Here is a 27,164-nt window from a genome sequence, read left to right as displayed (position 1 = left end):
AAAAATATTTTTTAAAAAATAAAAAATATTATTTTAATATATTTTATAAATAAAAAATACTTTACAAACTACTATAATCATGTTTTCAAACACATTCAACATCCTTCGAAGCATCATGACCTCAAGCATTTCACCATCATCACCGCAACAAGACGCTATGCTTCTAGTCTCCAGAAAGAATTACAAGCCTTTTGCCCATTCCAGAGCTTTTAATAGGACAACATCCAACCTAGTAAAAAAATTTTAATTTTTTTAACTGTCTTACTTTAAAAATTAATATTCAATGTTATTTAATAATATTATATAAATTAAAAAAAAATAACAATTATTTCTAATGATATTTTATTTAATTTTATTATTTGCTCAAAAAATCATAGAAATTATATTCTTTTTTAAATGAATTTCTTACATAATACAATTATAAATAGATTAATAAAATAATAAAAAAATATTTGATAAAAAATATTATTTATTTAATAATATAATAATAATAGGTAAATCTATAATATTTAAATTAAAAATATCAATATTAATATACATTATTTTTAGTTATTTTATAACTTTAGTTTAAAAAATATTTTTAACTAAATATATTAAACTATTTTTTATTTAACCTCAATTTCAATGATAATTTTAATCAAATATATATAAATATCTAATCAACTTCAACCAAACATATTTTTATAAAAATAATTTTTTTAAAAAATATAAATATAAAAACTATCACAATACAAAATATTCTTAAAAAAAAAAAACCAACATAGCTCTTGAACCTCTAAACATTTCAATATGATCACAGTACAAGTACTTTATTTACACAATTCCTGCATAACAATTTTTCCATGCCAATTTCTTATGCGTAAGGGAATGCACCTTGCCATCACATGAAGTGGCAAACAGAGACGGCACTGCTGCGTCGCTAGCACGGAAAAGAGGCATACCTGACAAGGGCAAACATCACGTTTTCGCAGCTTTCTTCCTCATCCAAGCGTGAAGTATGTCTGCTAGCAAGGACAATTGAGGTAGTCGGTATCATGTATGCATATGAACCCACTGCTACCGAAGGAAGACGGGTACCGAATAAAGTTTGAAAAAGTGTGCTCAATCCTGAAGTGAAGAGCAAGGTCTGTATTACTCTAGCCTTCTCAGCCTGTGACATTTAAACCAGATCCATAACACTAAAAAAATACAAGAAAATATATTGAGAAATACAAAATACACATAGTAATGTCTGTGTTACTTACATCACCACCACCCATTCGAGGAACGATTATGCTCGGTATCATAACTGTCATGCCAAGAGTCAAGAGATAATGTTGGAAACCTAATATGATAGCTTCAGCTGCACGCAGGAAATACAATGGTTGATTTTCTTTTGACACGATTAAGTGCTTGATCGGTAGCGCGGCCAACCGTTGACCGCGCAGTTGGCTATGCTATCAAACAAAGTTTAAATAAAACTGTTCAAAGCATAATCATGAAATTCGATATCAGAATTAACTCGATGGAAAGGAAAGGATAAAAGAAAGAAAGCAACCCTAAAAAATGCATGAAATAAGGAGATTGTAGAGCATACGCCATGGAGGAGGACTATTTATGCAGTATTGGACTCCGGGTAGTTGCTCTTTCACTGGATATGGTTGCAACTCAGGTTTTTTGTTAGCATCACCTCCACCACCATCACCTCGTCCACCACCACCTCCACCTCTGCCTCTGCCTCCACCACCAGCACCAAAACAAACATTGATGCCACCACCGAAACAAGTATTGCAACTTTGGGCCATGTATTTATTTTAGACACTTGCACAGAGCAGGATTTGCCGAGAGAATGTATGTTTTTTTAAACCGTTGGTAAGCAGAGAGTGTAAGTTGCTAAAGAGGGAATTGTAAAAGCATCGACTTTTGTTTTCCTTCGGTGGAAGGACGACTGTTACGTTTCTGCATTAACTACTATCAATTCTGCGAGGCATTAAAAATATTTATTAATTGCCTGAATTCAAAATTAAAATTGATTAATAAATGTGCAATCATAATCTTTTTTTTCTTTGTTGATAGGTGTCGAATCATAATCTTTAAGCAATAAGAGAATAATTAATTTCTTAAATGATCATCAATGATTTTAATAAATGTACATATAAGAACAAAATCTTTTGTAATAATAGATTATCCTAAATTTCTGGTTATTGTAACATAAGTTACTAACCTAGGCCTGGAGTGTACCATACTAGATTGAAGAAAAAAATCCGATTAATTAGATAAAAACTAGGATTGACCTAGTCAAAACCCAACCCTTAACTTGTTGTCTTAAAAAAAATAAAAAAATCCGATTAATTAGATAAAAACTAGGATTGACCTAGTCAAAACCCAACCCTTAACTTGTTGTCTTTAAAAAAATAAAAAAAAAATAGAAGTTAACCCTGACGTGAGGCAAAGTCCCATGACCGGGGGTCGTCTATGGTCAGGTTTTTCAACTATAGCCTCGTTGTCTATTGGCACGGCCTTTCCGTTTTTTTCATGTGAAAATACTAAATTTATCTTCAAATTTCAAAAGGCTAATCCAGCTAGACCCATCTACACCCTCCATACTCTATCTTCTTTCCCCACAGGCTCACATCTATGATTTAGACATCAACAAAACCCACCATGAACATCTCAAAATTCACGCCCCGCTCCGCTGCATCGACCACCATCACCCGGACACCCGCAGCCCATGAGAATTGCTAGTTTGAGGACAAGCCGTGAAAATCTGTCGGGCTTTCTAAGCCCACTATCAATTCTCCCATTCATCCTATACCCCTATAATTATACTCAGATTACACTCTCACCAATTCCAGTCTTCAACCAATCATGTGTTTTGCTTGGATTGGTGGGGTTTTATTGGAAAAGGCTTAAGAAGCCTAGACTACTTCACCAAGGGCAGGCACACTACCTGTTTGATAAATCGACCGCATGGATCCTCACATGGCACAAGCACAACTCCAAGACCGTAATCAAGTATGTTACCATACTTGCTGCCCCTTGTCTTCCATTTTTCTTTATATATTTTATTAATTAAATTAGCCCATCATAATCAAAAGGAGATGGGCTTTGGTGATGAATATGAAGCCATGGAAATTACTGGTAGGCTTCGAGTTCTTGGGAATGGAGAACCTCTTCTTTGTAAAAATCGTATTCCACGTTTCTCCGTTTCATTCATCACCCCGGAAGCTCCATTAATTATTATATTCATGTTTTGATTGCTAAAGCACTAGAAAAAGACCTCGATAAGCGACACAAGAACTCGAGTTCTAGCAAAATAATGACGACGATGATCGAAATCATCAAACCATATCACTTTCCTTCTTCCCCACATCAAAATACTATCAGAAAATTGTTTCTTTCATTCAATTCATCAACACTCACCAATGCCTATAAGTTGTTATCCTAGATTGTGTAGAAATCATGAACTCAACGGTATGCTCTTCACCATCTTCCTTTTCCATTGAAGCGGTACCATGACCACTTGGTGATATATGCCTATATGGTAATTCTGTGTCGTCAGTATAGTTCAATAGGAGCATAAGACGCCACACAAGCTTCAAAATGGCAAAAGGAATTGCGAGCGGTACCAATAACAATCGTTGATGGTATTGACGACCGCACTAACTGGAAGCAGGTGTGGGAGAAAACTTCAGTAAAGTTTATAGCCAACATGGGTGTAATTAAACATATCTTTGCCTACAATTTGTAGATAATATTTCTAAAAACTTTGGGAATTTATTCCCTCTATACAGGCATAAAGTGTAACAGGAACTTATGATATAGTGTAGCTTCAAGTAACCTTGCAACCTTCCAAAAGTAATAGAACTCTTGTACTTTGCTTCTTGGTATGAATCAGCAACATCTTGTCGCTTCACAACAAGCAGGTAAATCCACAGGGTAATTGTAGAGATACTATTAAGTAATTCTATTTATTAAAATCATAATAACTACACAGCACAGTTATTCTAACATCTCCACAGAAACTTGTGAAGATATCTGCACTATGCAAGAGGATCAAATGAAGTCATCGTGTTCATACGCACAGTTCGTAAATGTTGGCCCTTAAAGAAGGAAAATGCTATGCATGCAAAGAAATCATGCCAACACTCCACACAAGTGCATGCAGCAAGAGTTTGTATCAAGATTAAATGATTGACTGGGAATGAAATGAGCAAACACCACATGTGTTTATATGAATTGTTTCTAAGTAAACCATTGCTCATTATAAGGCAAGAACAAATTCGATTTTCGTTGGAAACTGGTAATTCATCGAGGTAAAACATGTTCACGATCTATCTCTTCACCAAAGAGAACTTTTTAAATAATGAGAATCTCAGAAAAGCCCCTCGAATTAGACAAGACACAAGGCAAAGTCACATACCACATTCTCTAGCACAATATAGCACAATATATCAGAAAGCACAAATTCTATTGTTGGAAAATGTTAATAATACTAAAGTGAAACATGTTTATGATTTATCCCTTTGTCACAGACAACATTTTCTGCGACGAGGAACTCAGAAAAGCACTTAGAATCTTAAACAAGTCACATATATAATCATTCCTAAGAGAAAGTAAACTTATCTATATGCCATTCATTGTTCCATATAATCTTCAAAACATCATATCCCTTAATGCTTTTATCAAGCTACCCCTCATCGTTCCATATAATTTTCACACAATTCGACCTTTATAATAAAGTATCCGATATGCCATTCCTTCACTACAGGCTACAGCATCACAGCTTGAATGTTTCCACTGCCCCGTATAAGCCCAATTCCCAAACCCAGCAATCAACTAGCTTAACGATAGCCAGCTCTCAAACATTCACGATCTCTACATCCCAACAAAACAAAGCAAATGCAATATAAGCAAACAAAAACAAAATAAAAACTTTGCAGGCCAATTAACAACAGGGAAGGGAGTCATTACCGCTCCAATTACTCCAATTCCTTCGAAGAAACACTCGAGCTTTGATTCCTACCCATATCACCACCATCACCAACCTCTTCTTTCTTCATCCAAACCTTTGCATTATGTCTCTCCTTCCACTGTCCATATCCACTGCCATGCCCTCCTGCATACCGCACATTTTCTCCATTAAACCTACCATCACCTCCCCTATACTGCCCATTACCACGATAACCACCATCATTATAACCTCTGTAATTCCAATGACCTCTATTAGCATAGCCATTGTAGTCTTTAGACTCTCTATTACTAATTCTACCATTAATAACCTTATTTGGCGTCTTTGATTTTTCACTCTTTCTCTCAACTGAAAGATTCCCGATTTCTTTCTCAATCTCCACCGTCTGATTATTCTCCTCGGCCGCTTTTTCAGCCTTTTCCCTGTACTCCACCCGCATTTCCCTCTTTCGCTCACATTCACCATTATTCTTCTCACTTTTCACTAGTAGCGCTTGCGCCCCACTCCCCGTCAACCCTCCCTCCTCCTCTTTTGCCCTAACTTCTCCTTTCATCCCCTTCCCCTTCCCCTTCCCCTTCCACTTCCAGCTCTTCTTCGTTTTCATTTCTTCTCTCTTCTCGTTCACATTTTTTTCAAGAACAGCAACCGCCAAAGCCTTCAATTCCTCGACATTTTTGCTAATTAAATTCCCCGTCACCTCCCCCTCCTCCTCTTGTGCCCTGGCCTCTCCTTTTTTCTTCCCCTTCATCTTCCAGCTCTTCTTCGTTTTCATTTCTTCTCTCTTCTCATTCACATTTTCTTCAAGAACAGCAACCGACACAGCCTTCGATTCCTCGACATTTGTGCCAATTAAATTCCCCGTCACCTCCCCCTCCTCTTGTGCCCTGGCTTCTCCTTTCTTCTTCTTCTCCCTTTCATTCCCCTTGCTCCTCTTCTTCGTTTTCATTTCTTCTCTCTTCTCATTCACATTTTCTTCAAGAACAGCAACCGACACAGCCTTCGATTCCTCGACATTTGTGCCAACTAAACGCCAGCGGTGAGATTCCCGGTAGGAATTGCTTCGAATTGATGGAGGTGACACAGACACTGAAGGTGACAGGTTCCCTGGCTCAGCTACTTCGTTGTGAAGCTTCTTGTGGTCGTGTTCCTCTTGCTGTTCTTTCTCCTTTTGTTTCCTCTGCTGTTCTTTTATCCACCGTTCTTGGAGCTGAGCCAGAGTCACGTAATTTGAAGGCAGATTTGCCTTTTTGGTGGCGATGTTGTTTTCCATGGAAATTTGAAGAGGAGAGGAAAGGGGATTTGGAAGATTGCCATTGTAGCAGTCTTATACCAACTTAACTTGCTGAGAAAGGAGATGTTGGTTCTTTTTTATTTCCTTAATGGTCCTTATAGTCCTAGTAAATAACGGCACTGCCCTCGCGAGTCATGTCATGTTGTCTTCGTCGATTCCAAATGTCAGGGGTTCGGTTTTCTTATTCATGCAGGGCCAAACCCTTTATTTTATTTTATTTACATGGTTGTTTAGCTCCACCAGGGATCTATCCGGCTCAGATCACAACTTGAGACAGTTGATCCGGGTTATTTTAGATTAATTTTTAATTTTTTTTAGAAAATAAAATAATATTATTTTTATTATTAAAAAGGAAAATAAAATAATATTATTTTATTATTAAAAAAAAACATAATAAATTAAGAGTTGAGTTTTAACTGTTGAATCAAATATATCAACAGCCTTTGTTTAGTTTGGAAGAGTGAAATTGTGGCCTTGAATCTGGTGTGGCTTGATGGATTACTTGTTGATGAAAATTTTAATTTTAAAAGTTTTGTTTTGAGTTATTTAAAAAAATTAAATTAATTGGAGTTAACATGATTATCTGTGATTCATACTTTAATCAACTCAATCTCTACATGGAGTGTCTTAATTATGAGTAAAATTATAGTGATCATACCGCACGAGTACTTTAAGAAACTAGATTACCGAGTTACTGGGTTAACCTCTAGTTTTATTAAAACAATAATATTTTATTTTCTTAATGATACTAATCCGGTTAAATTTAGATTAAATTTAATTAAATTATTAAAAACTCGGCAAAATCAAGTAAGTTTAATAGAGTCAATGTCTTGTAAAAAACTGGGCTTGAACCAAATCTTGAATCCCTAAATTTCTCGTATCAAACTGATGGGAGGGACCGAGTTTAATTGTTGTGAGTAAAACTGGTGACCACTCGATAATCGTGGTCCCGACTGAACTGGCCCACGGTGGCTTCTCTTTTTATTTGCATAGCCTGTGTGTGCCTTGTTTGCTGGATCATATTCATTCCTCTACAAACAAGTGGGGCGGAAAGCAAGGGCCCCGCCCTGCAATTATTTGTTTTTTCCGGTACTCTTCTATAAATTTATACTCCTAACCCTAAAATTAGAAGATTTTAAATTCCAGCCTTCTCTAAAACTGTTTCCTTAATTTGGCCCCCTAACTAAAATTCGTTGCTCCACCCTGCAAAATCTGATGTAAATTTTGGCATGATTATAGATCTCAACCTAAACTAATGACTATAAACAGACCCTTTAAACATCAAATCTTCCTTCCAGATTTTGGTTTTAGTTTGGCGTTAATTAATGGTGCATTTATCACTTGAATCGAATGATATTCTTAAAATTCTATTTATTTATTTTTGTTTTTTTGTTTTAAAAGTATTTTTAAGAAAATTTAATTTTTTTAATTTTTTCTTTACTTGAAATTAATATATATTTTTTATTTTTAGATTATTTTAATATACTAAAATTAAAAATATTTTTTTTAAATATAAAATATTTTTTAATATATTTTTTAAATAAAAAATATTTTAAAAACTACTATAATCATACTTTCAAACACATTCAACTTCCTTGGAAGCATTGTGACCTCAAGCATTTGGCCATCATCACTGCAACAAGACGCTATGCTTCTAGTCTCCGGAAAGAATTACAAGCCTTTTGCCCATTCCAGAGCTTTCAACAGGGCAACATCCAACTTGGTAACAAAAATTTTAATTTTTTTAATTATATTTTACTTTAAAAACTAATATTTAATATTATTTGATGATATTATATAAATTAAAAAATAAAAATTATTTTTAATAATATTTTATTTTATTTTATTACTTATTCAAAAAACCATAGAAATTATATTTTTTTTAATAAATTTCTTACATGATAGAATTATAAATAGATTAATAAAACAATAAAAAAATATTTGATATAAAATATTATTTATTTAATAATATAATAATAATAATAGTTAAATCTACAATATTTAAATTAAAAATATCAATATTAATATATATTATTTTTAATTATTTTATATCTTTAATTTAAAAAAATATTTTTAACAAAATATATTAAATTATTTTTTATTTAACTTTAATTTCCATGATAATTTTAATTAAATATATATAAATGTTAAACCACCTTCAACCAAATATATTTTTATAAAAATAATTTTAAAAAAAATTTATAAAAACTATCACAATATAAAATATTCTTAAAAAAAAAAACCAACATAGCTCTTGAACCTCTAAACATTTCAATATGATCACAGTACAAGTACTTTATTTACACAATTCCTGCATAACAATTTTTCCATGCCAATTTCTTATGCGTAAGGGAATGCACCTTGCCATCACATGAAGTGGCAAACAGAGACGGCACTGCTGCGTCGCTAGCACGGAAAAGAGGCATACCTGACAAGGGCAAACATCACGTTTTCGCAGCATTCTTCCTCAAGAGCCACGTGTGATCTTTTATTTGCCTTTTTGTTTTGCCAAGTTTGTGCTCCGAAAGCTCACTCATCCTATATCACCGAACAGAAAAGAAAACGAGTGCACTCGTCTCCCATGCCAGAGTCCACTTTGGCTAAAGCGATGCCAAAAACAAAAAAGGCTAAGCCAACCCTGATCGGTACATCCACGCAACTGACTTTGGGGCTCAGTTGTCTAAAATATCCATGCATGCATGGAGCCTGCTAGCACCCAAATCCCACCGTTCAATTTCCAAGTGTCAACCTCCTTGCCTCTTTTGCTTCATGCTGCCTTTCTCTCATTGGCCAAAACCACTTAAATTTGCCCCAAATCCCACCGTACAATTTCCAAGTGTCAACCTCATTGCCTCTTCTGCTTCATGCTGCCATTCTCTCATTGGCCAAAACCACACTTAAATTTACCCCAAAACCCATCAATCCCTCTCGACAACCCACTTCTCCTCTCCCTCTAAACTCTGTGCTTATCTAACAATTAGAAAATCATTTAGCATTTTCTCCTAAACCACTAGGGGCTTCTTGACTCCTCTCGCTAGAGAAGGCAATTAGGCAACCGTCGGTAAAAAATCATTCAAGCATAAAGAGAAATTATCCTCCATGATCGAAACTCCCAAGTCCCTGCTCTAACACGGCAAAAACAGCGAAATTATGTCAAGGTATAGGCCTATAGCTCCAAAGCCTGAGGGTCCTGTGAGTTCAATGGATGAGAGTTCATCCACGCCTCCATATTTAAGGACCCTTTGGACACAAATGCAGGCTAGGCCGACCAGAACCAGGAAGCGAGGTAGAGCTGCCGTATCACCACTTGCCATCAAACGACCAAGAACTCATTCGCTGGGACTCTCTTCTGCTACTCATGCAACATACTCTGCCAAAAATCTCTCCTTGCAGGGTTTTGCTCATGGAATTACTCAACTTCCTGTTCCAAACCTGGTTGGGATCAACTGCGGCATGGAAAATTCAGTTACCGTGTCATCAAATCTAGTAACACTTCCACTTCTTCTGAGTCCAACAGTTTCTGTTGTTGAAAACCAAGCAGCGGCTCCTGAACTTAGTTGCCAGGAACCAAATAGAAACAAGGTCATAGATGTGAACACCGTGGCTGAAACTTCCGAAGAGAGGGATCCCCTACAGCAATTACAGGAGCCTAGCACGAGCAATGTCATCACACCTCAACCCTTTCGACCTGTATGCTCAAACATAAGCGTTGCCAGCATCAATGAAGACCCAAGCTTCATCCCACCAGTGAAAGTTCCAAAGAAGCTAGAGGAAATTGAGGAAGAGGTTGAGTCCGAGGTCTTGCCAATAGTGATAACTGATTCCAACAACAAAGTGAGGCTAGCAAATTCTGCGTACAAAGAAATGGTGGGTCAGCCAGAATGTTCCTGGCTTGGCTCAATGATGACTTCTGATGGACGATTTGCAGGCAGCTCATCCAAGAGGATATGTGGGGAGGTGGTACTTCATCTCTCTGATTTGAGAGTGCCAGAATCTTCAACTGGGTTTTCATGCTGGGTGAGGATAGAATGGAGCAACAAAGTAAAAAGTAATGTGATCAATACTTTCTGTGATGTTATCAGATTATCCTGCGAATCCAAGGATTACCTCTTTAGGTGGAGGTTTCACATTCGAACAAGCAAGGATTCCCTATCCAAGACCGATACTTAACTGTTTTGTTGTATACAGTGGTTTACTAGAAAGCGCAGCTATGGTAGATGTATACATAAGACGTCAATAGTGAATGTCGAAATGCTTATAAGATCTTCCCTTCCGTTTGTCTCTTCTTGGGACAAGCGGAGGTTAGAATATCCCTGTCAAGATGCCTTCTGCCAAACAAAAGATACTTACCACACAAGCTCAAGGATTGTATCTCAAACAAAAAGTTGATTCCTTTCATTAGCAGGAACAGCGACGTGCATGACACATGAACAGATATCAGACATGATAAATTAGGATATGCTTACACATTTTCAATTGTCACACGAAGAATTGTGGTAATTTACGGAGTATTCATCCTCGGCCCTTGATTCACTTGGGCCCTTCAACTTGAAATTGTCAGCATACGATTTAGGCTGAAATTGGAAACGAAAACAATTCTCGTATAAATAGTGTCAAGAAGCAGACAAGAATATACAATGCCCTAATCCTGAACTATCATGTTCTAACACATTAAAAAAGTTTATCAAAATGTCAAGATTTTGGTGGCTGTCAGATAAAACAGAGATACCAAAGAGAAATCATGGGCACCTTAAAAGGGAGTTCAAAGGCGTCTATGAATTACCCTCCATCCTTTGACAAATTATACCACCAAGTTAAAAATCTCACCAGAGGGCTGTTAAACTCAAAATTTCTCAGTAGAGAGCTCTTAAAATTCCTAATCCTAACAAAAGACAGATATATAAATAGGAAAGCATTTTGCAGTAGCTACAGAAATCATCCCTAGTTTTCTAGGGAAAGCAATTATTCATCCTCGAGAAAATGGATTGCGGGGAAAAGTATACAAACCTTGAATAATTAACCCATTGCTTTTCGCTTTTCTTTCTGTACTTCTCCATAGCTAAACAATTAAACCAGAACAGGGTTTAGGTTTTAAGACAAAACAAACACGAAACTCGCACTTGCACGAAGGTATTGCTCAGGGATTTCAAAGATCACGCAGACCTTGATGGGATCGATCTTAATAAGGCGTTTCAAGAGCATAATCGTTAAACCCGACGCAAAAGGACTGTAATCTAGAATCTAATCCACGTCGGATTTTTAATTTACTAAACTAGATTTTTAATCATTTAATTAACCCAATTAAATCTAGTTCAAATCTCGGCACATCTAAATCGAAGAGTTTTTTAAAAAGAAAAAAATAAAATGATGTTGGTTTAATCAAAATAATTAATTCGAGTTATCGGTAACTTGCAAAATTATCCTAATAATTCGATAATCAAACCTTTTTCTAAATTATTTTTTAAACAGAGTCCGACAAGCTAAAACGAACCATCTTCTTGAGGATCAAAGACCAACCGGTGGTTTAGAGCACGAGAGGTCGCCATTTTTTGGAGCTTTGCTTGATCAGGTTTCTTCAACGCTAATTGAGCACAAGCGCCTTCTGCTGATGAGCTTGGGTCTCGTCGACAATCTTTGAATGCTTGCGGAAATGCTCTGAGAAAAACGTGTAAATTTGTTGCCCACCAGATTTACTAGAAGTTTCGCGCTTTCTCTGCTGCCGCATCTCCATGCTGCCACGTACGACTTCATGTTGAAATTATTAAAAAATCGGTAAATTAATTTTTTCATCCCGTAGATTTAGCCGTACTTCATTTAGGCTCCTATATTTTTAAATATTTACAATATTCATCCTGATGTGCCCAAATAATCAATTATTTTCTTACTTGCCCCTCCAACCTAAATCCGAGGTTTCACCCCTAATTGTAATCCATGAACCGTGAGGGCTTGGCGGGTCTATTTAAGACTGGACAAACTAAAATGTAGATTAGTACAAGTTAAAAAGTTCTTTTAAAAAAAACTTGATTAACCTTTTTTAATCTTATTAAAAATCAAAGTTAATCTATTTATCGGAACTAAACTTAACTTTAAATCATCATCTCTTTTTTATAATTTAAATCAACCTTTTAATTCGAGATTCGGACCAGTTTTGCAATGGTTGATATCAATTTAATTTTAATTTTAAATGGTGTAATTCAATTAATTGTATTTTAAATTTATTTTTTAAAATTTATTAATTTGGGCCTTATAAATCTAAAATTATTAAATATTTATATAATTATTAATTTTAAAGTTTATAAAATTAATCATTAAAGATTTATATAATTATTAATTTTAAAATTTATAAAATTAATCAAATAGTCTTAAGTTAATCATTCACTCTTATTAATAAATAAATAAATAAAAATGTAATGGTGTGCCACCTTTGATAATAGTAGCATCCATCTATCACGGTTTTTTTTAAACCCATAATCATAATAATAGAACCATAAGAGCTTGACGGGTCTATTTAAGATTGGACAGACTAAAATGTAGACTCCTACAAATTAGAAAGTAAACAAAAAAAACACTTGATTAACCTTTTTTAACCTTATTAAAAATCAAAGTTAATCTATTTAAAGAAACTAAACTTAATTTTAAATCATCATCTCTTTTTTATAATTTAAATCAACCTTTTAATGCGAGATTCAGGGCCCAGTTTTGCAATGGTTGTAACAACTAACTATAATATATTTAATATTAACATCAATTTAATTTTGAATGGTGTGTTATATTTTAAATTTATTTTTTAAAATTTTTTAATTTGAATTTTATAAATTTCAGATTATTAAAAATTTATATAATTATTAATTTTAAAACCTATAAAATTAATTTAATTGAAATACCCATAAATTAATCATTCACTCTTACTAATAAATAAAAATATCAACTTTGATAATGGTGTGCCAACTCTGATAATAGTGGCATCCATCTATCCCGGTTTCTTGCTTCAAGAGCGCAAGTCTTCTATCACGGTTTCTTGCTTCAAGAGCGCAAGTCTTGAATAAAGAATAATTGCTTGGCTATGTACTTAATTGATTTAGCAAAGGCACATTCATCACGATGGAGATTCGAAAATACAAATACAGGAATGTTCCATAGCATTTTAAAGGGATGAAAATTTATGTTTCCTTGTTGCCAAAACAACCTGCAGCTGAGGTTACAAGGATAGATTGCTTTTGCTTTTGTTTTTTTTATATTTTTTAAAGTATTTTAATTTAAACAAATTATTAAATTAATATTTTTAGTGTTTTCTTTGTATTTTTTAAAGTATTTTAATTTAAAAATTATTAAATTAATATTTATAGTGTTATCTTTCTAATTTTAATGCAAAACGAGTGTAACTAGCTCATGAAGTTCCTCATCAATTTCATTTTTTTTCAATTTTGTCGTTATTCTGATTTCGTAGGGCCTGAGCAAAATGCAATGGGTGATTTGTTGGCAAATTTCCAGGCGCTGCCTTCGATTGGTAAGAGGGCAGAGAGAATGTACTCGCTTCTTGCCTGGCCCATTGCCATCCCTGGAGCCAAGCTGTAAATGATGAAGGAAGTTGGTTTCTTTCCTCCATGGCTCTATCTGGGACAGCAACAAGGTTAGCTGCTGATATAACACAGAAACTAGGATGATTGTGAAGGGTATCATGACTACATTACGCATGTTGTCAAAACTAAATTAAATATAATTATCTGACCGGTACGAGGCTTCATCCAAAAAAAGAGAATTTGTTGGTCGATCATATATAGTTATCTTGCCGAATCACAAGTTAACCTGAATCTATTATTTTTGTTCAAAATAAAATCATTTCAGTTTTTTTGAAAAAAAAATCTTAAAAATTTCTGTAACCATGTTTAATAACTACAGAAACACATTTTCGGAACTGGTAAGCACAAATAAGTTTTTTAAGTAATTGACTGCGATGATGGTGTGTTCCACAAGGAAGTATTCTCTCTTCTTGTTATCCAATAACCGTATCACTGTCTATTGGCCCGTTACCCATGAGATAATCCCAAAACTACAAACAGGTGTGTTCACAAAACAAGCTTACAATAGCCATGGGTGCAGAATAATGTCGAGTCAATTGCTGGCGGGGATTCAAAAGCACACCGGCTGTATATTCCTAGTTTTACTTCTCTCCATTTGTCGGCTTCGATGCCAGTTCTTATTTAGGTAGCATCGAGAGCTACTCTCAAAATTAATCACTGTTCGTCCTCTTCGTTGCTCCCTTTATGCTTTGTCATTGATCAAATAGCCCAGAGAACCTCCCATCCCAGCATACTTTAAACTAGAAACCCTTGTGTCTTTTTCTCTGTCTGTGAATATCAAGCTCATTAATGGCACTCCATGAAGAGGATTCATTGATATCCAAGCTGAATTTAGCATGTTCTGATTTGAAAACACTGCTTCAAGCCTCTTCCAAGATTGAAGATACCTTAGAAAAAATGGATAAAAAGTTCGATGTTATAGATGAAAGTCTCTCAACTTCCTCAAGAATAGTAGCTCCTTTGCATTCTTTGGCCATGGCTGCAAAAGCCCTTGAAACCAGAATCAATAGAGCTGTCTCTCCCGCCCTTGCCCTCCTTGACAGCTTCAAGCTCTGCGAGTCTCTCCAACAGAAGCTCCTCGAAGTTTCTTCCCAATTATCTGCAGATAAAAATCCCAAGAAACGGCTAAAGCTCTTGCTTAAACTTGTTGATTGTGTTGATAAGCTAAATGCAGTCATAAACACAATTAGTGAAAATGGTGAGCCAGTGATTCAAAAGCTGCAAGAGGTGGTGGAATTCTTGAGCAGGACCAAAGCCACGGTTCAGTACAGGGCGTATAGATTAAGAGAGACTTTGGTCACACTCAAGATTCTTTACGAGACAGAGATTGATACAATGAAGTTTGATGGGTTGCTTGACGAGGCTTTACTCAATTTGCAAGATGAGCATGAGAGCATATTGCAGAAACTGAAGCACCATAATATTGATGAATCCCAGGGGGGTAATAAACTTGACATGGCTGATTCTGATCTGGGAACAGAGCTGGAGATTGAAGTCCTCAGACGAATTTCAGAAACTCTAGCTGCCAATGATTGCCTGGACATATGCATTGATATCTACGTCAAGGTATGTGACAAATAAACTTCTTTTCTTAAAAAGGATATCTACGTCAATGTATGTGACGAATAAACTTCTTTTCTTAAAAAGTTTGCTGACATCTAGAAAGCATAGCAGAGAAATATGAAGCCATGCTAACTTCTAACTTGAACGCATCAAATTCAAACAATTCGATGTTTTAATAAATCATTCATAAGATATCACGGTATTAATATATATCGCAAATTGCTAAAGATCTAGCAACTGGAGTCTTATATATTTCTTCTTCTTCGATAGGTGAGATATGTAAGAGCAGCGAAAGCATTGATGCGGCTAAACCCAGATTATTTGAAGACATATACTCCTGAAGAAATTGATGAAATGGAGTGGGGGACTTTAGAGACAGCGATAAGCCTTTGGATTCAACATTTTGAACTTGCATTGAGAACAGTATTTGTGTCCGAAAAGAAGCTTTCAAACCAAATCCTGCGAGGGATTTTGGATGGAGCTGTCTGGCTAGAATGCTTTGTCAAGATTGCAGATAAAATCATGGCAGTCTTCTTTCGATTTGGAGAAGGTGTTGCAAGGAGCAATAAAGAGCCTCAGAAGCTTTTTAAGCTCTTAGACATGTTTGACTCCTTAGAAAAGCTTAAAACGGAGTTCTCTGAGATTTTTGAAGGCGAAGCTGGTGCTGATATATGTACAAGATTTAGGGAACTAGAAAAACTCCTCGTCCATTCTTCAAGCAAAGTGTTTTGGGAGTTTGGTCTCCAAATTGAAGGCAATTCAGATGGTTTCCCTCCACCACAAGATAGTTCGGTCCCAAAACTTGTAAGATATGCCGTTAACTATCTTAAATACCTTGCCTCAGAAACTTATAGTGCACCTATGGCCAAAGTTCTTCTCACAGAAAAAATATGGAAAGCTGGAATTTTATCGAAACCTGAACCTGAAGAGCACTTACTCAGAGATGCAATTACCAACATCATGGAGGCACTTCAAAGGAATGTCGAATCGAAAAAACTACGTTACAAGGACAGAATCCTGCCCCATGTATTTGCCATGAACACATATTGGTACATTTACATGAGAACAAGAAACACAGATCTTGGGAAGCTATTGGGAGAGCAGTACTTGAAAATGAATTACAAGGTTGTTGCCGAGGAATCAGCTTACATGTATCAAAGGCAAGCTTGGAAACCTCTTGTGAGATTGCTTGACAAGGAAGAATTGAAAAGAGAAAACAAAAGTGAGAATGAGGATACGAGGGCTTTGATCAGAGAGAAAATGGAAGGTTTCTTGAAGGGCGTTAGCGAGGTTTCACAAAGGCATAGATCAGGGTCTTACACAATTCATGATGTTGATCTGAGAGAGCAGATCAAAGAAGCCACTGTGAACCTAGTGGTTCCTGCTTACATTGAGTTCTTGAATGCTTATTCAAGTGCTTTGCCATCTAAATCATATGTTAAACCTGAGGCAGTCCAGGGATTGTTGGATCAGATTTTCAACGGCAGCGATGGCAAATTGAAGCGTCGTGATTCAAAGCACCGGACACGTGGAGGGACTTCATCTTCCTTTGACGTTGAGAGCAAGGATTTGAGAAGGTTAAGGTCATATACTAGCGACATGTAGCTCTTTGTTGGCAATAGGATTCCCTTGTGTTCTGTTTTGAGTGTGAATTTATGGCATATTCAAACGTTAATGTGCCAAAAAACACAAAAAAAAGGCATATTAAAATATGAAGCACCATCTCTTACAACTGGAACTAGTATCTAGTTAAGAGAGGCTGCGAGAAGAGTTGACCTGATCAAGTGGGTGACTCGGGAGGTTAACTTTAAGAATTTTTATTTTATTTTATCTAAAATAATGTTTTTTAAGTTTTTTTTAAAAAAATTAAAATGATATTTTCTGGGTTAGAGCCGAGTTGAACTGCTCGCCTATGAATTGACTTAACAAACACACGATCCAAGCTAGAACATGTCTGATACCTATGCAAAATGATTCTATGCTTTCTACGAATGTAAGGGAGCACTACAATGGCGCTGTTTGTTGCTATGCATTGCCGTTCGAAAGGAAATAACAACGTCATGTTTTAACGAAAGCACCAATCCATTATTTGTGGCCTTGTCAAGCAAAAGATTTGCCATTAGATAAAACTTCAATTTTGGAATCAAAGTTCAAGTTGAATGGGAAACTTGACCCGATTTGGTGTTGCTGGTTAGCCTAATTTTGATTTCTTTATGGTTGCGGTGATTTTGGTATGACCAATTGTCTTCCGTCTCTGCATTCTGCCATCTGAAGGGAATTTGTGAGGACAGGAAGTTGGAATTTTATCTTGTGGCATATGATGATGCAGCATAAATGTAGAAGGGTCAGGTTGTGTGCTCAAATACAGCTTTGCCAAATTATAGGCTTGATAGCGATGCCTTTGCTAGCAGTTATACTGAATTGTCTTTGCTTTGCCCCCTAGATTCAGGTGATCATGAGACAAGCATAACTGCGGGTGTTCAGACAAGTCCAGCCTGACTTGGGAACCTTGCATCTAAATGGACAAAAACCAGCGATAACTGAGAGACTCTAGAGGGTAAAACAATGATGATCATCGGCATCTATTGGAAGTCAATAGAAAGCAATAAGAATCCACAAATTACACGAGTTTAGCTCACCATATCACATACTATAACCATACGAGTCTTCTCATCTCATGCGAGCGTCCATAATAGCATAACAAAATCCAAATACAACAACAAGAAAAAGCTCACACACTTCAAGGAGAAATATGAAATATCATGATTTTAATCTAGTTCATAAGCATAAAGACATTTGGACTGCAGGGAAAGTGTAATCCATGAGGGTGACGGCAACATCATAAGGCAGGAAAATGCAGGATGAACATGTATCGTTCAGCAGATTATGACTCGGCAGCAACTTCTCTTCCATTAGTTTTGTTGTTCATGGAGTCCTTCTCAATATCACCCTCAAGTTGGCTCAAGTTTCCCTTTTCCTTGATAAGTTGGTTGTGGTGGGGTTTGCAGTAGAGGCGACCTTCATGTGCGATGTAGTTTGATGGGCTAATTGTACATCCTCCGTGGATGCATTTGAAGCAGCTTTTGTGGTAAGGAGTTCCATTCACCGAAACCTTTTAACAGAAAATTTTAGTATGTGATGATTAAATAAAGGAAAAGTGTAGAACATGGAAACAAGTTGCGTCTGCTCGTTTTGTGAGTTGGGTATTTTTGAAATGTGGCAATCTTTACCTTCTCAGTTGGATAGACAGTGTTCTTGCAGCCGAAACACTTTTCTCTTGTTCCAGCGAACATGGTCGAGACTTTAGTTGACATAGGTTTCTGTTCAAAACAAATCACGTTCAAAACCAAAGAGAGGTGGTAGAAACTCAATTGTAAGCCATAAGAAAGTATCTAAATGTCAGGAATATAGGCAAAAGAAATTACCTCACCATCAACAGGTTTCTCTGGCTTTACAATTTTTGGTGTCCCTGCAAAGGAAGTCAATACGAGTAAATCAGTTTGAATTCGAAAGGGAAATGAAGAACTTATGCAACACTGGATTCCTAAAAGATTTTCTTTATATTTTACCCTCGAAGCTTTTGTCAAGACTGCCAGTTCTTTTGAACAGTTGATCAAAATGTGGCCTGCAGTAGAGAACCCCTTCAAAGGAATTGTAGTTGCCAAGCTGCAAATAGAACCATCTGTCAACAGATTGCATATAAGAACTACAACCATCTCTCTCTCAATAAGAACTGCTGACTTCGCTTTACAGTGAACAGATCAGTGAGAATGCATCAAAAGAAGAACAGCTGAAAGAAATCATGACACTTCAGAACAGCAGAAAAATCAGTTCACTGTACCCTATAAGGAGCTCCTCCACCTGAAATGTTCGCTTCAGTGAATTGAATTTTGAATTGTTGGCTGGTCTATTTTTGGCACTGTTGGTTTCTGCAGGGTTTGGTATCTAAAAGGTGATATCGCACTGCTCATAATATTGCAGGGGTTTGAATTTGAACATCAACATGATAATCCAGTCATCCATGATACAGGACAAGTCGAGGTCGGTATGCAATTATAAAGGGTGGATAGCTAAGACCGGGAGGACAAAACTAGAACCAAGAAGCTACAGAAACGCTGGGAATACATGGAGCTCAATCTGTATTTAGTAGAAACAACTAGGCATCCAACTTTAACATTTGCTAAAATACATGGATCTACCGAGTTTTTGATCTCTTATCAAAATTCTTACAGCATACCTTGAGGGTTCCTTTGCAATGATGGCATCGGAAGCAAGCCTTATGGTACGCACGGTTATCGGCTGTTAACTTATCGACGAGATAGACAGTCTTGTCACATGCCATACATTTCTGGGTTGTTCCTGCAAATGCCATGGCTTCAGAATTCTCACCCAGATGCAACTGTAGTCCCTATGCTTCTATCCCTTCCCTTTGTTTTGTTTCTGTTTAGGGACGAATGTGGAAGAGAAGTGATGAGGGGAAGATGAGGAAGAGAAATGATGAACAGGTGTAGTGGGCTGCAGGATGCTGCTGAGACCAAAAGCAGTGTTGTATAATTGAAGTTAGTGGCAACTGGCAATCATTTTGTCCAACTTTGAAGCACCTAACTACCGCTGTCTATAGATTTTATTTTATTTTTTGCCTGTACTCTTAACACTCGTGAATAAACCAGTGAAAATCTGAAATCCTAACTTTGTTTTGGTAGTGTGGTTGGATTTTCTCCAAATGTTTACCCTCATTCGGTGAAATGTCTTGTCGAGATTTTCCTTTATTGTTTGTGATGTCAAAGGCATAATAACCAAATAGCAATATCTAGCAAATAGTTCATGAACCGTCTTGATATGCAATATTAATGTAAGAAATTTACCACAAAAACATAGTAATTATTAATTTTATTATTGGATCAGACTCATATTTTCCTATCAAGTTTCATAAACTCAATTCTACGATGGGTGGAGGTCATTTTCATGTTTAAATTAAGCTTAGAAATTGTTGCTTGGGATTTTTCTTATTCTTTCTAGATAGGTTTTCTTCAAATTTTAATTTAATTTAATCTTTAGATTAGTTTAGCACCCATTTAAATAATTTATAAATTATTTTTAAATAGTTTGAAGAGTTATGAAATTTGAAATATATCAAAAATAATTTTCTTTGCATTTTAGAACAATAACTTGAAAATTCTAATTTTTTTATTAATGTAGATATTCGAGTCAACTTGCACATATCTCACTATAAACTAATAATTTTTAAAAATTAAATTTAAAATTTAATTAGTTAAATTACACCTCTTAAAATTAACTCAAACCTAATAAACTGCGTCAACTTACTATAAACTAAAAAGACGGAGGGGTCTTGTGTTGTTAATGTGGTTAAAATGCAGAAGCATTGGTGTATGTGGGCTGTCATAAATTGTTCAACAGTAGACTTGGTGCATTATAAAAAATGTTAAATGCCAATTCAACGAGGCACGAAGTGGTATAGTATATACGTGCACCAACCCACTTAGATGACCTTTAATTATTTGTTAGATGGATGAATGATGACCTTTAATTATTTATTTTTAGATTAAAAAAATAAAAATAAAATAAAATTTGTTAGATGGATGAATGAATCTAAATAGTTGGACTTCTTCCCTGCTAATATTATCCTACAAATATCTTTGCTGTCTTAAAGATGTGAGCCACAGGTTTAGGGTTTTGCTCTCCGTTTAAAATTTGAAAGGAAAAGGAGAGGGGACCATGAAAGCTGGAGTCTTGGACCGATCCTGCAGGGGAGCATACAACTTTGTCGTATGCTGAAAATTCAAATTTATTTCAGAATTCAGGAGCCTCTTTTGCTTGATTTTCCAGTGCTATTGACAATTGACCCAACAAGGGAAAACAAAAGGGTGTGCTAATGGCTTCGCACTCTTGTTAAAGCTCGACCCTCAAGTTGAAAAGCAGCGTCGGAGTGTATGAAAATAGGAGAGTAGATTCTTTTTAAAATGTTTTTTTTTAATATGTTAAAATAATATATTTTTTTAAAAAAATTATTTTTAAATCAAAATATCAAAACCATTTAAAAATATAAAAAATTATTTAAAAAAACAGGAAAAAAATAGAGGTTGTTTTAATAAAGGTTTCATAAGAATTGAACTTAAACCTTTTCCTTTTTGCTCTTGAAAGAAGAAATTATAAGGTTTTTTTTTTTAACGGTTTAAAATTAGAATAACACCTTGCTCTTTTAAGAAATTAGAGTTTGAAAAAAAAAACCTAGAAACTTCTATTCAAATACAATATTGTCCATCTAGAAAACTGGGATTTATATTGAGTTTTGAAAAACATATTTTAAAATTCTTAAATAATTTTCTTAGCAAATTTTCTACTATTTTTTAAAATAAAAAACACCAACAATACAATTTTTATATATATATATATATATTCTCCGCTATTCTTTTTTAAGAATTTAACTTAAACCCTATCCTTTCCCCCCTTTAGAAGAAGAAACTAGAAAGTATTTGCTTTGTAGGATTAGGGTCCAAAGGCTTTCCCACGCCAGCGCTTCGCTATCAAATATTTAGCTGGATTTCTTGCATCTCACATTTTAAGCCCCCTAGGGTATCGTCTTCGATTGTCTGAGCTTCCGAATAAGGTGGGCCTGAAGAAAAAATCCTGTACAATGTGTACAAATCTCTGTCGGAACCACGTTACGCTAATAAAAATGTGGTTAAATCATTAATGTACAGGTTGCTCGTCCTAGGTCCATCATTTGATTTTAAAAAAATATGCAACATAACAAAAATTCAAAATACATGTAATATAATAATTATCACAAAACCCTTGTAGGAATTTATCACTGTAACAAAACTTTAAAAATTATTTTATTATTTTGATAATGATTTTTTTTTTATCATCACATTAAATAATTTAGAATCATTAAAAAAATTAATGTAAAACGAATAAAAATATGTTAAAACACAAAAATGACTTAAAACAGCTAAAACAAGAGTCTAAGATATAGTTATAAAAACTGGGTAAATGATTTGTTTTATTCGAAACAGATTTTACTTTAAATTAGCTTTTTTTATAATAAAAAACATTTCAAAATTTATTGGACTGAATTTAGAACTGTGATCTAGATTTAAATTTATGGGTGTCGAGTCATAAAAGCGACTTCCCCTGCCACGCAATCCCAAAATGCATGGATGCCCCCCACAGTCTTCTTCCCCAAACTCCGCTTCAACTCCTCGTCCCACCAAGCCGAAATGATAGAAGCCCGCCTTAACACTGTACTGCCAGCGGGTAGAGTGGGCTCAAGATTGATTTAACTTGGTCCCAACTATCTTTTTAGAATAGAGTCGATGAGTGCACTCACATGCACCGACGATTCACGAATCATATGATATCCAGTTAAGCTTGTTCCTCACAGAATAATTCCCATGTGAAATGCTTATCGAATATGCCGAGTCGATTCTCATGTCTAATCACCGTGTGCCCTAAATAATCAGGTGGACCACTTTGAACTAAAAGCTTAAACCAAGGTCTAGGTTGGTCCCGGGATCCATGCAGCCTTGGTTAAAAATCCTCACCACCTGTATTTGTAATTTGCAAACAAGTTGCACTAATTTGTATTTTCAGGATTATTAGCCAACTTTATAATTATTTTCGGGGAAAATTACTCTTATAATTTGATTCTTTTTTTGTCTTTTGTTACCGAAAAATCTGAAAATGAACAGTATGTAAAAGTATGTAAATTAAATCTTTGAGACGCTCCATAATCGGGCATTTGGTCTAGTGGTATGATTTCAAAATGAACAGTATGTAACATTAAGTAAATTAAATCTTTGACATGTTTCATAAACGGGCATTTGGTCTAGTGGTATGATTCTCGCTTTGGGTGCGAGAGGTCCCGAGTTCGATTCTCGGAATGCCCCTATCTTGTGATTATTTATACATATTGCCCATGTTTTGTTTTATTTTTTGAAAAATAAGACCTTTCTTTGGTAATTTCCAAGATAAAACCCTAACCCCCCAGAAGCCAGAAGGAACGAAATCCGTCCTCTCTAATCCCATCTTCCTGTCCTCCGAGTAAGGTAATTTTCAAGCTAAAACCCTAACCCCAGAGGAGCAACGAAATCCTTTCACTCTCAAACCCCATCTTCCTGTCCTGCGAGTAAAATAAGCACAAAATAAATAAAAAAGAATGGCGTTTGGGCAAGTGGTGATTGGTCCACCGGGATCAGGCAAAACCACCTACTGCAATGGCATGTCTCAATTCTTAAGCCTCATCGGAAGGTAGTTTTTGCGTTCAATTTTCCAATCGCTAGAAAAGAAACGGTGATGTTAATAATAGTGTTTTGTTCATGTTAATAACTTTATGCAGGAAGGTTGCTGTTATCAATTTGGATCCAGCAAACGATGCATTGCCGTAATCTTTCTTTCTTTGAAAACTCGTTTACAATATTTCTTTCTGTTGTAGAAATACTTGGCCATTGCGATTTTCCTTTACAGGTATGATTGTGCTGTTAACATTGAAGATCTTATCAAACTAAGTGATGTAATGAACGAGCATTCCCTTGGTCCCAATGGAGGTCAGCCTGCTTATTTATTTCACACCCTTGTGATTAATTTCTGCTAGTAATTGCTTAATGTTGATATCATTTGCTTTTTTTACCAGGTCTTGTTTATTGCATGGATTATTTGGAGAAGAATGTTGACTGGTTGCAATCCAAATTGGAACCTCTGTTGAAAGGTTAATGCAGTACATTATAGGCGTCAGCTGTTCTGTCTTTCATGCTTTGCTTCGTTTAGGACATGTTTGAACTTTGAGGTTTTAAAACCCACTAGTTGAACCTTGTTTAGGACATTTTTAGTCTAGTTACAGTGTTGAAAATGTTGACTCTGTTGCAGATCACTACCTTCTTTTTGATTTTCCGGGCCAGGTGGAATTGTTTTTTCTCCATTCGAATGCCAAGAATGTTATAATGAAACTCATTAAGAAGTTGAACCTTAGGGTATGCTTTAATTTACAAGGCTTTCATATTATTTTAATTTGTTAACCGCTCCTTGTGATCTTGATACTATTAATTGAATTTCTCATCTTACGCAGTTGACTGCCGTGCATTTAGTTGATGCCCATCTTTGCAGTGATCCTGGAAAATATGTCAGTGCATTGCTTTTGTCACTATCAACAATGCTTCATCTGGAACTCCCACATATCAATGTCTTGTCTAAGATTGATCTAATTGAGAGCTATGGCAAGCTAGGTGTGACTCTTCTCTTCCTTTCCTGTTTTGAGAATTATGTTATTTTAACAAAAAATTGTAAGCATTGACTGTATGCCTTTTAATGTGCTGCAGCTTTTAACCTCGATTTCTATACAGACGTGCAAGACTTATCATATTTGCAGCACCAACTTGATCAGGATCCTCGTGCTGCTAAGTACAGGTCTATATTTCTAGAATCCATTTCCTGAATTATTCAAACCACTCATGCTTGGTGCATTGAATGTGTGAGTTTTACCTTGCTGGCAATCCTACCCTTTTGCCTTTTCATCTACTTAGATTTTCATAATCTTCTACCCTTTTGCCTTTTTGTCTACTTAGATTTTCATAATCTTCGACATTGTGGAAAATAGCGTGTGATTCTGTTGGTGGTATTTATTTTAAACATAAGATAGTACCCATCAAAGAGTTTGATTCGACATATGGCCATGTGTTAAAATACATAAAATGATGCTTTGTAGGAATAATTGTTCCTAATCTCAGACCCCAGTCTGTGAGATCATCAATCTATGCTTAGGCTATTTCAAGATAAAATACATAAAATGTTGCTTTGTAGGAATAATTGTTCCTAATCTCAGACCCCAGTCTGTGAGATCATCAATCTATGCTTAGGCGATTTCAAGGTCTGTAAACTACCGCACCATTGACAGGAGAATACTGTCACTTCTGATAATCATATTGGTGTAAATACCTGTTTAGTTGTTAATGCAAGCTGTTAAAACTTCTTGTTGCAGGAAGTTTACAAAGGAGTTGTGTGATGTAGTACAAGACTTCAGTCTCGTTGATTTTACAACTTTGGACATTCAGGCATGGGAATTTCTCTCACTACTTGAAGTTTGTATGAAATGTTTATAGCGTGTTCTTAGTTGGACACTTCTTTTCAGGACAAAGAGAGTGTAGGGAATCTTGTGAAGTTGATAGACAGGACCAATGGTTACATCTTTGCTGGTGTGGAATCCAGTGCAGTTGAATTCAGCAAGATTGCAGTTCGCCCTGTTGACTGGGATTACTACAGATATCCTTATTGTTGTTAATGTTCATTGTATTAGATGCAGTTATGTGACATGGGTATTATTATTCTTGTTTAATTGTGCTTTATATTAAGTGCTAGTGACCTGCCTTGTTTATATCATTAATTTTTACTGAAGCGCATCAACTTGTAGGCTCAAGTAAATCCCATGCATATTCTTTATGTATATAATTGTGCTTCTCTATTTTAATAGTTCATAGGAAATTTTCATATTTTATGAGAAACTATGATCTGGTCACTTCAATAATTCAAAAGTTTTTGTTATGGCCTCAGTAATCAGTCGATTACTGGACATAGAATGAGCATTTTTCCTTGACCAAGCAGTTCACGGTTGCAGCAGTGCAAGAGAAGTACATGAAGGATGATGAGAATTTTGACAATGACAACTGAAAACCTAGTTTGGTGAGATAATTCTCTGCATATTGAATTTATCAGTCCCAATTTTATTTTGCATGTGACCGTTTCTTATTGAAAGTTTTTGGCTGCTGTTGGTGGTGCTTCGGGTTTATCAGTGGGTGAGCTACAATCCTGTTGTTTTCTGATAGAAGATACATAAAACACGGGTCCAGGAAGTTCACTTCCGCCTCCCTCCACTATCATCCATGCATGGTGTATATAATGAAAACTGGGAACTGGCCTTTTTTTGGAATGTGCAATTTAATCCTCTGATACATGCAACAGAACTCTGGCTTGGAGTGTAAAAGGAAGCAATCTATGACGGTTGTCTTCACTATAAATATGGTCTTAGTCAATGAGATTGTAATGAATTTGTTTTTGCTAGCAATTAGGAATGGTATACAGCTTTGGACATTTAAATTCATTATATATTCTGTGACACTTGCACTCACCAGGGGTTGATGCATTATAACGTAGTGTACTTTTATCCAGTGTATAGATGCACTTGCTGATGAAGTTTTCTCGCCATTTTGTGGGGAGCAAAGTAACATCTTGCCTTTGAGGACTAGTAAGTAGTTCAACGTGTCAAAGAGTTAATTTAGCATGATCTTTGAATTATGATTTTTAACTTTCTTTAAATCAAAATTTTGCCTTGGTTCTGTAACAAATTTCTTATTCAAGTTAAAGTTATTTCTTGACAAGTGTAACAAATATTATACATGACGAATCACTGATCTATCCTAATACTAACTAAACACTATTTATGTGTATCTTTCCAGGAGATAATACATCGTATCTGTAAGAAGTTTCTGCCTCGTCGTTCAAGTTAACTAAAGCGCGTGGATTAATGTTATTTGCGGTCCCAAAAGCGCGTGGTTTTGTTTTCTTTGAAATTTGATGCACGGGCTCCTTCTAGAGAGAGCGCGTGGATTTGTTTTCTTCGAAATTTGACACACGTGCTCCTTCTAGAGAGAGTACTAAATGACGGAGCAAACTATTTCCAATGGCAAGCTAGCCTTGACATTTTGAATGAACTAGGACGCAACTTACAAGCCGTCATGTAGACTTTTTTACAAGTTATATATATATATAT

The 27,164-nt window shown here is 35.6% G+C and overlaps 6 protein-coding genes, 1 long non-coding RNA gene and 1 other non-coding gene across 16 annotated transcripts in view; 4 read left to right on the top strand and 4 right to left on the bottom strand.

Annotated features, from left to right (window-relative positions):
* The window catches only part of LOC105107595 (Xanthine/uracil permease family protein), an 11,980-nt gene extending 10,196 nt beyond the window's left edge, over positions 1 to 1,784 (bottom strand). The window contains exon 1 of the mRNA XM_011001579.1: positions 1,670 to 1,784. Coding sequence (XP_010999881.1) covers positions 1,670 to 1,784 — 115 coding nt within the window. The remainder of the gene's footprint in view (positions 1 to 1,669) is intronic.
* LOC105107596 (high mobility group nucleosome-binding domain-containing protein 5-like) overlaps positions 1 to 6,311 on the bottom strand; it is a 9,480-nt gene extending 3,169 nt beyond the window's left edge. Inside the window, exons 1-2 of one of the 6 annotated variants that reach the window (XM_011001584.1) lie at positions 5,966 to 6,311; positions 5,649 to 5,791 (exon numbers count right to left, since the gene is read on the bottom strand). In XM_011001584.1, the coding sequence (XP_010999886.1) occupies positions 5,649 to 5,791; positions 5,966 to 6,221 (399 nt within the window). In that variant the 5' untranslated portion in view covers positions 6,222 to 6,311. Of the gene's footprint in view, positions 1 to 4,390; positions 4,858 to 4,953 lie in introns of those variants that run through there. The other 5 variants (XM_011001582.1, XM_011001580.1, XM_011001581.1 and 2 more) reach the window with 5 other exon arrangements.
* A 2,187-nt stretch (positions 6,312 to 8,498) lies between these two features.
* Positions 8,499 to 10,658, top strand: LOC105107597 (uncharacterized). The gene has a single exon (XM_011001586.1). The coding sequence runs from the start codon at positions 9,393 to 9,395 to the stop codon at positions 10,410 to 10,412; it is 1,020 nt and encodes a 339-aa protein (XP_010999888.1). The 5' UTR covers positions 8,499 to 9,392; the 3' UTR covers positions 10,413 to 10,658.
* A 3,560-nt stretch (positions 10,659 to 14,218) lies between these two features.
* LOC105107598 (exocyst complex component EXO70A1-like) lies at positions 14,219 to 17,150 on the top strand. Its single transcript, XM_011001587.1, has 2 exons — positions 14,219 to 15,388; positions 15,656 to 17,150. The coding sequence occupies exons 1-2, from the start codon at positions 14,612 to 14,614 to the stop codon at positions 16,988 to 16,990; spliced, it is 2,112 nt and encodes a 703-aa protein (XP_010999889.1). The 5' UTR covers positions 14,219 to 14,611; the 3' UTR covers positions 16,991 to 17,150.
* Positions 17,151 to 17,940: 790 nt separating this feature from the next.
* On the bottom strand, positions 17,941 to 20,103 carry LOC105107599 (LIM domain-containing protein WLIM1-like). Its single transcript, XM_011001588.1, has 5 exons — positions 19,623 to 20,103; positions 18,955 to 19,051; positions 18,811 to 18,854; positions 18,616 to 18,705; positions 17,941 to 18,497 (listed from the first exon to the last, which is right to left on the bottom strand). The coding sequence occupies exons 1-5, from the start codon at positions 19,755 to 19,757 to the stop codon at positions 18,270 to 18,272; spliced, it is 594 nt and encodes a 197-aa protein (XP_010999890.1). The 5' UTR covers positions 19,758 to 20,103; the 3' UTR covers positions 17,941 to 18,269.
* A 3,120-nt stretch (positions 20,104 to 23,223) lies between these two features.
* TRNAP-UGG (transfer RNA proline (anticodon UGG)) lies at positions 23,224 to 23,295 on the top strand. Its single transcript has one exon. It is a non-coding gene; the product is annotated as a tRNA-Pro (tRNA).
* On the top strand, positions 23,292 to 27,136 carry QQT1 (P-loop containing nucleoside triphosphate hydrolases superfamily protein). Of its 4 annotated transcripts, XR_838907.1 has the most exons (12): positions 23,292 to 23,656; positions 23,745 to 23,789; positions 23,873 to 23,952; positions 24,039 to 24,113; positions 24,272 to 24,375; positions 24,471 to 24,627; positions 24,721 to 24,808; positions 25,380 to 25,452; positions 25,530 to 25,661; positions 26,006 to 26,077; positions 26,564 to 26,639; positions 26,851 to 27,136. XR_838907.1 is itself a non-coding variant. In XM_011001578.1 (11 exons), exons 1-10 carry the CDS (start codon positions 23,565 to 23,567, stop codon positions 26,063 to 26,065), a joined length of 906 nt encoding a protein of 301 aa, XP_010999880.1. In that variant the 5' UTR covers positions 23,292 to 23,564; the 3' UTR covers positions 26,066 to 26,077; positions 26,221 to 26,445. The 4 variants fall into 4 exon arrangements, 3 of the variants coding, with proteins under 3 accessions (XP_010999880.1, XP_010999879.1, XP_010999878.1); XM_011001578.1 differs by lacking the exons at positions 26,564 to 26,639; positions 26,851 to 27,136 and adding an exon at positions 26,221 to 26,445; XM_011001577.1 differs by lacking the exons at positions 26,564 to 26,639; positions 26,851 to 27,136 and adding an exon at positions 26,188 to 26,445.
* LOC105107593 (uncharacterized) lies at positions 24,832 to 25,305 on the bottom strand. Its single transcript, XR_838906.1, has 3 exons — positions 25,254 to 25,305; positions 24,951 to 25,157; positions 24,832 to 24,908 (listed from the first exon to the last, which is right to left on the bottom strand). It is a non-coding gene; the product is annotated as an uncharacterized LOC105107593 (long non-coding RNA).
* Positions 27,137 to 27,164: the final 28 nt, after the last annotated feature.

Source organism: Populus euphratica, unplaced genomic scaffold (genome assembly GCF_000495115.2).
Source record: "Populus euphratica unplaced genomic scaffold, PopEup_1.0 scaffold267.1, whole genome shotgun sequence".
NCBI lineage: Eukaryota > Viridiplantae > Streptophyta > Magnoliopsida > Malpighiales > Salicaceae > Populus > Populus euphratica.
This window is presented reverse-complemented; position numbering and strand designations above follow the sequence as displayed.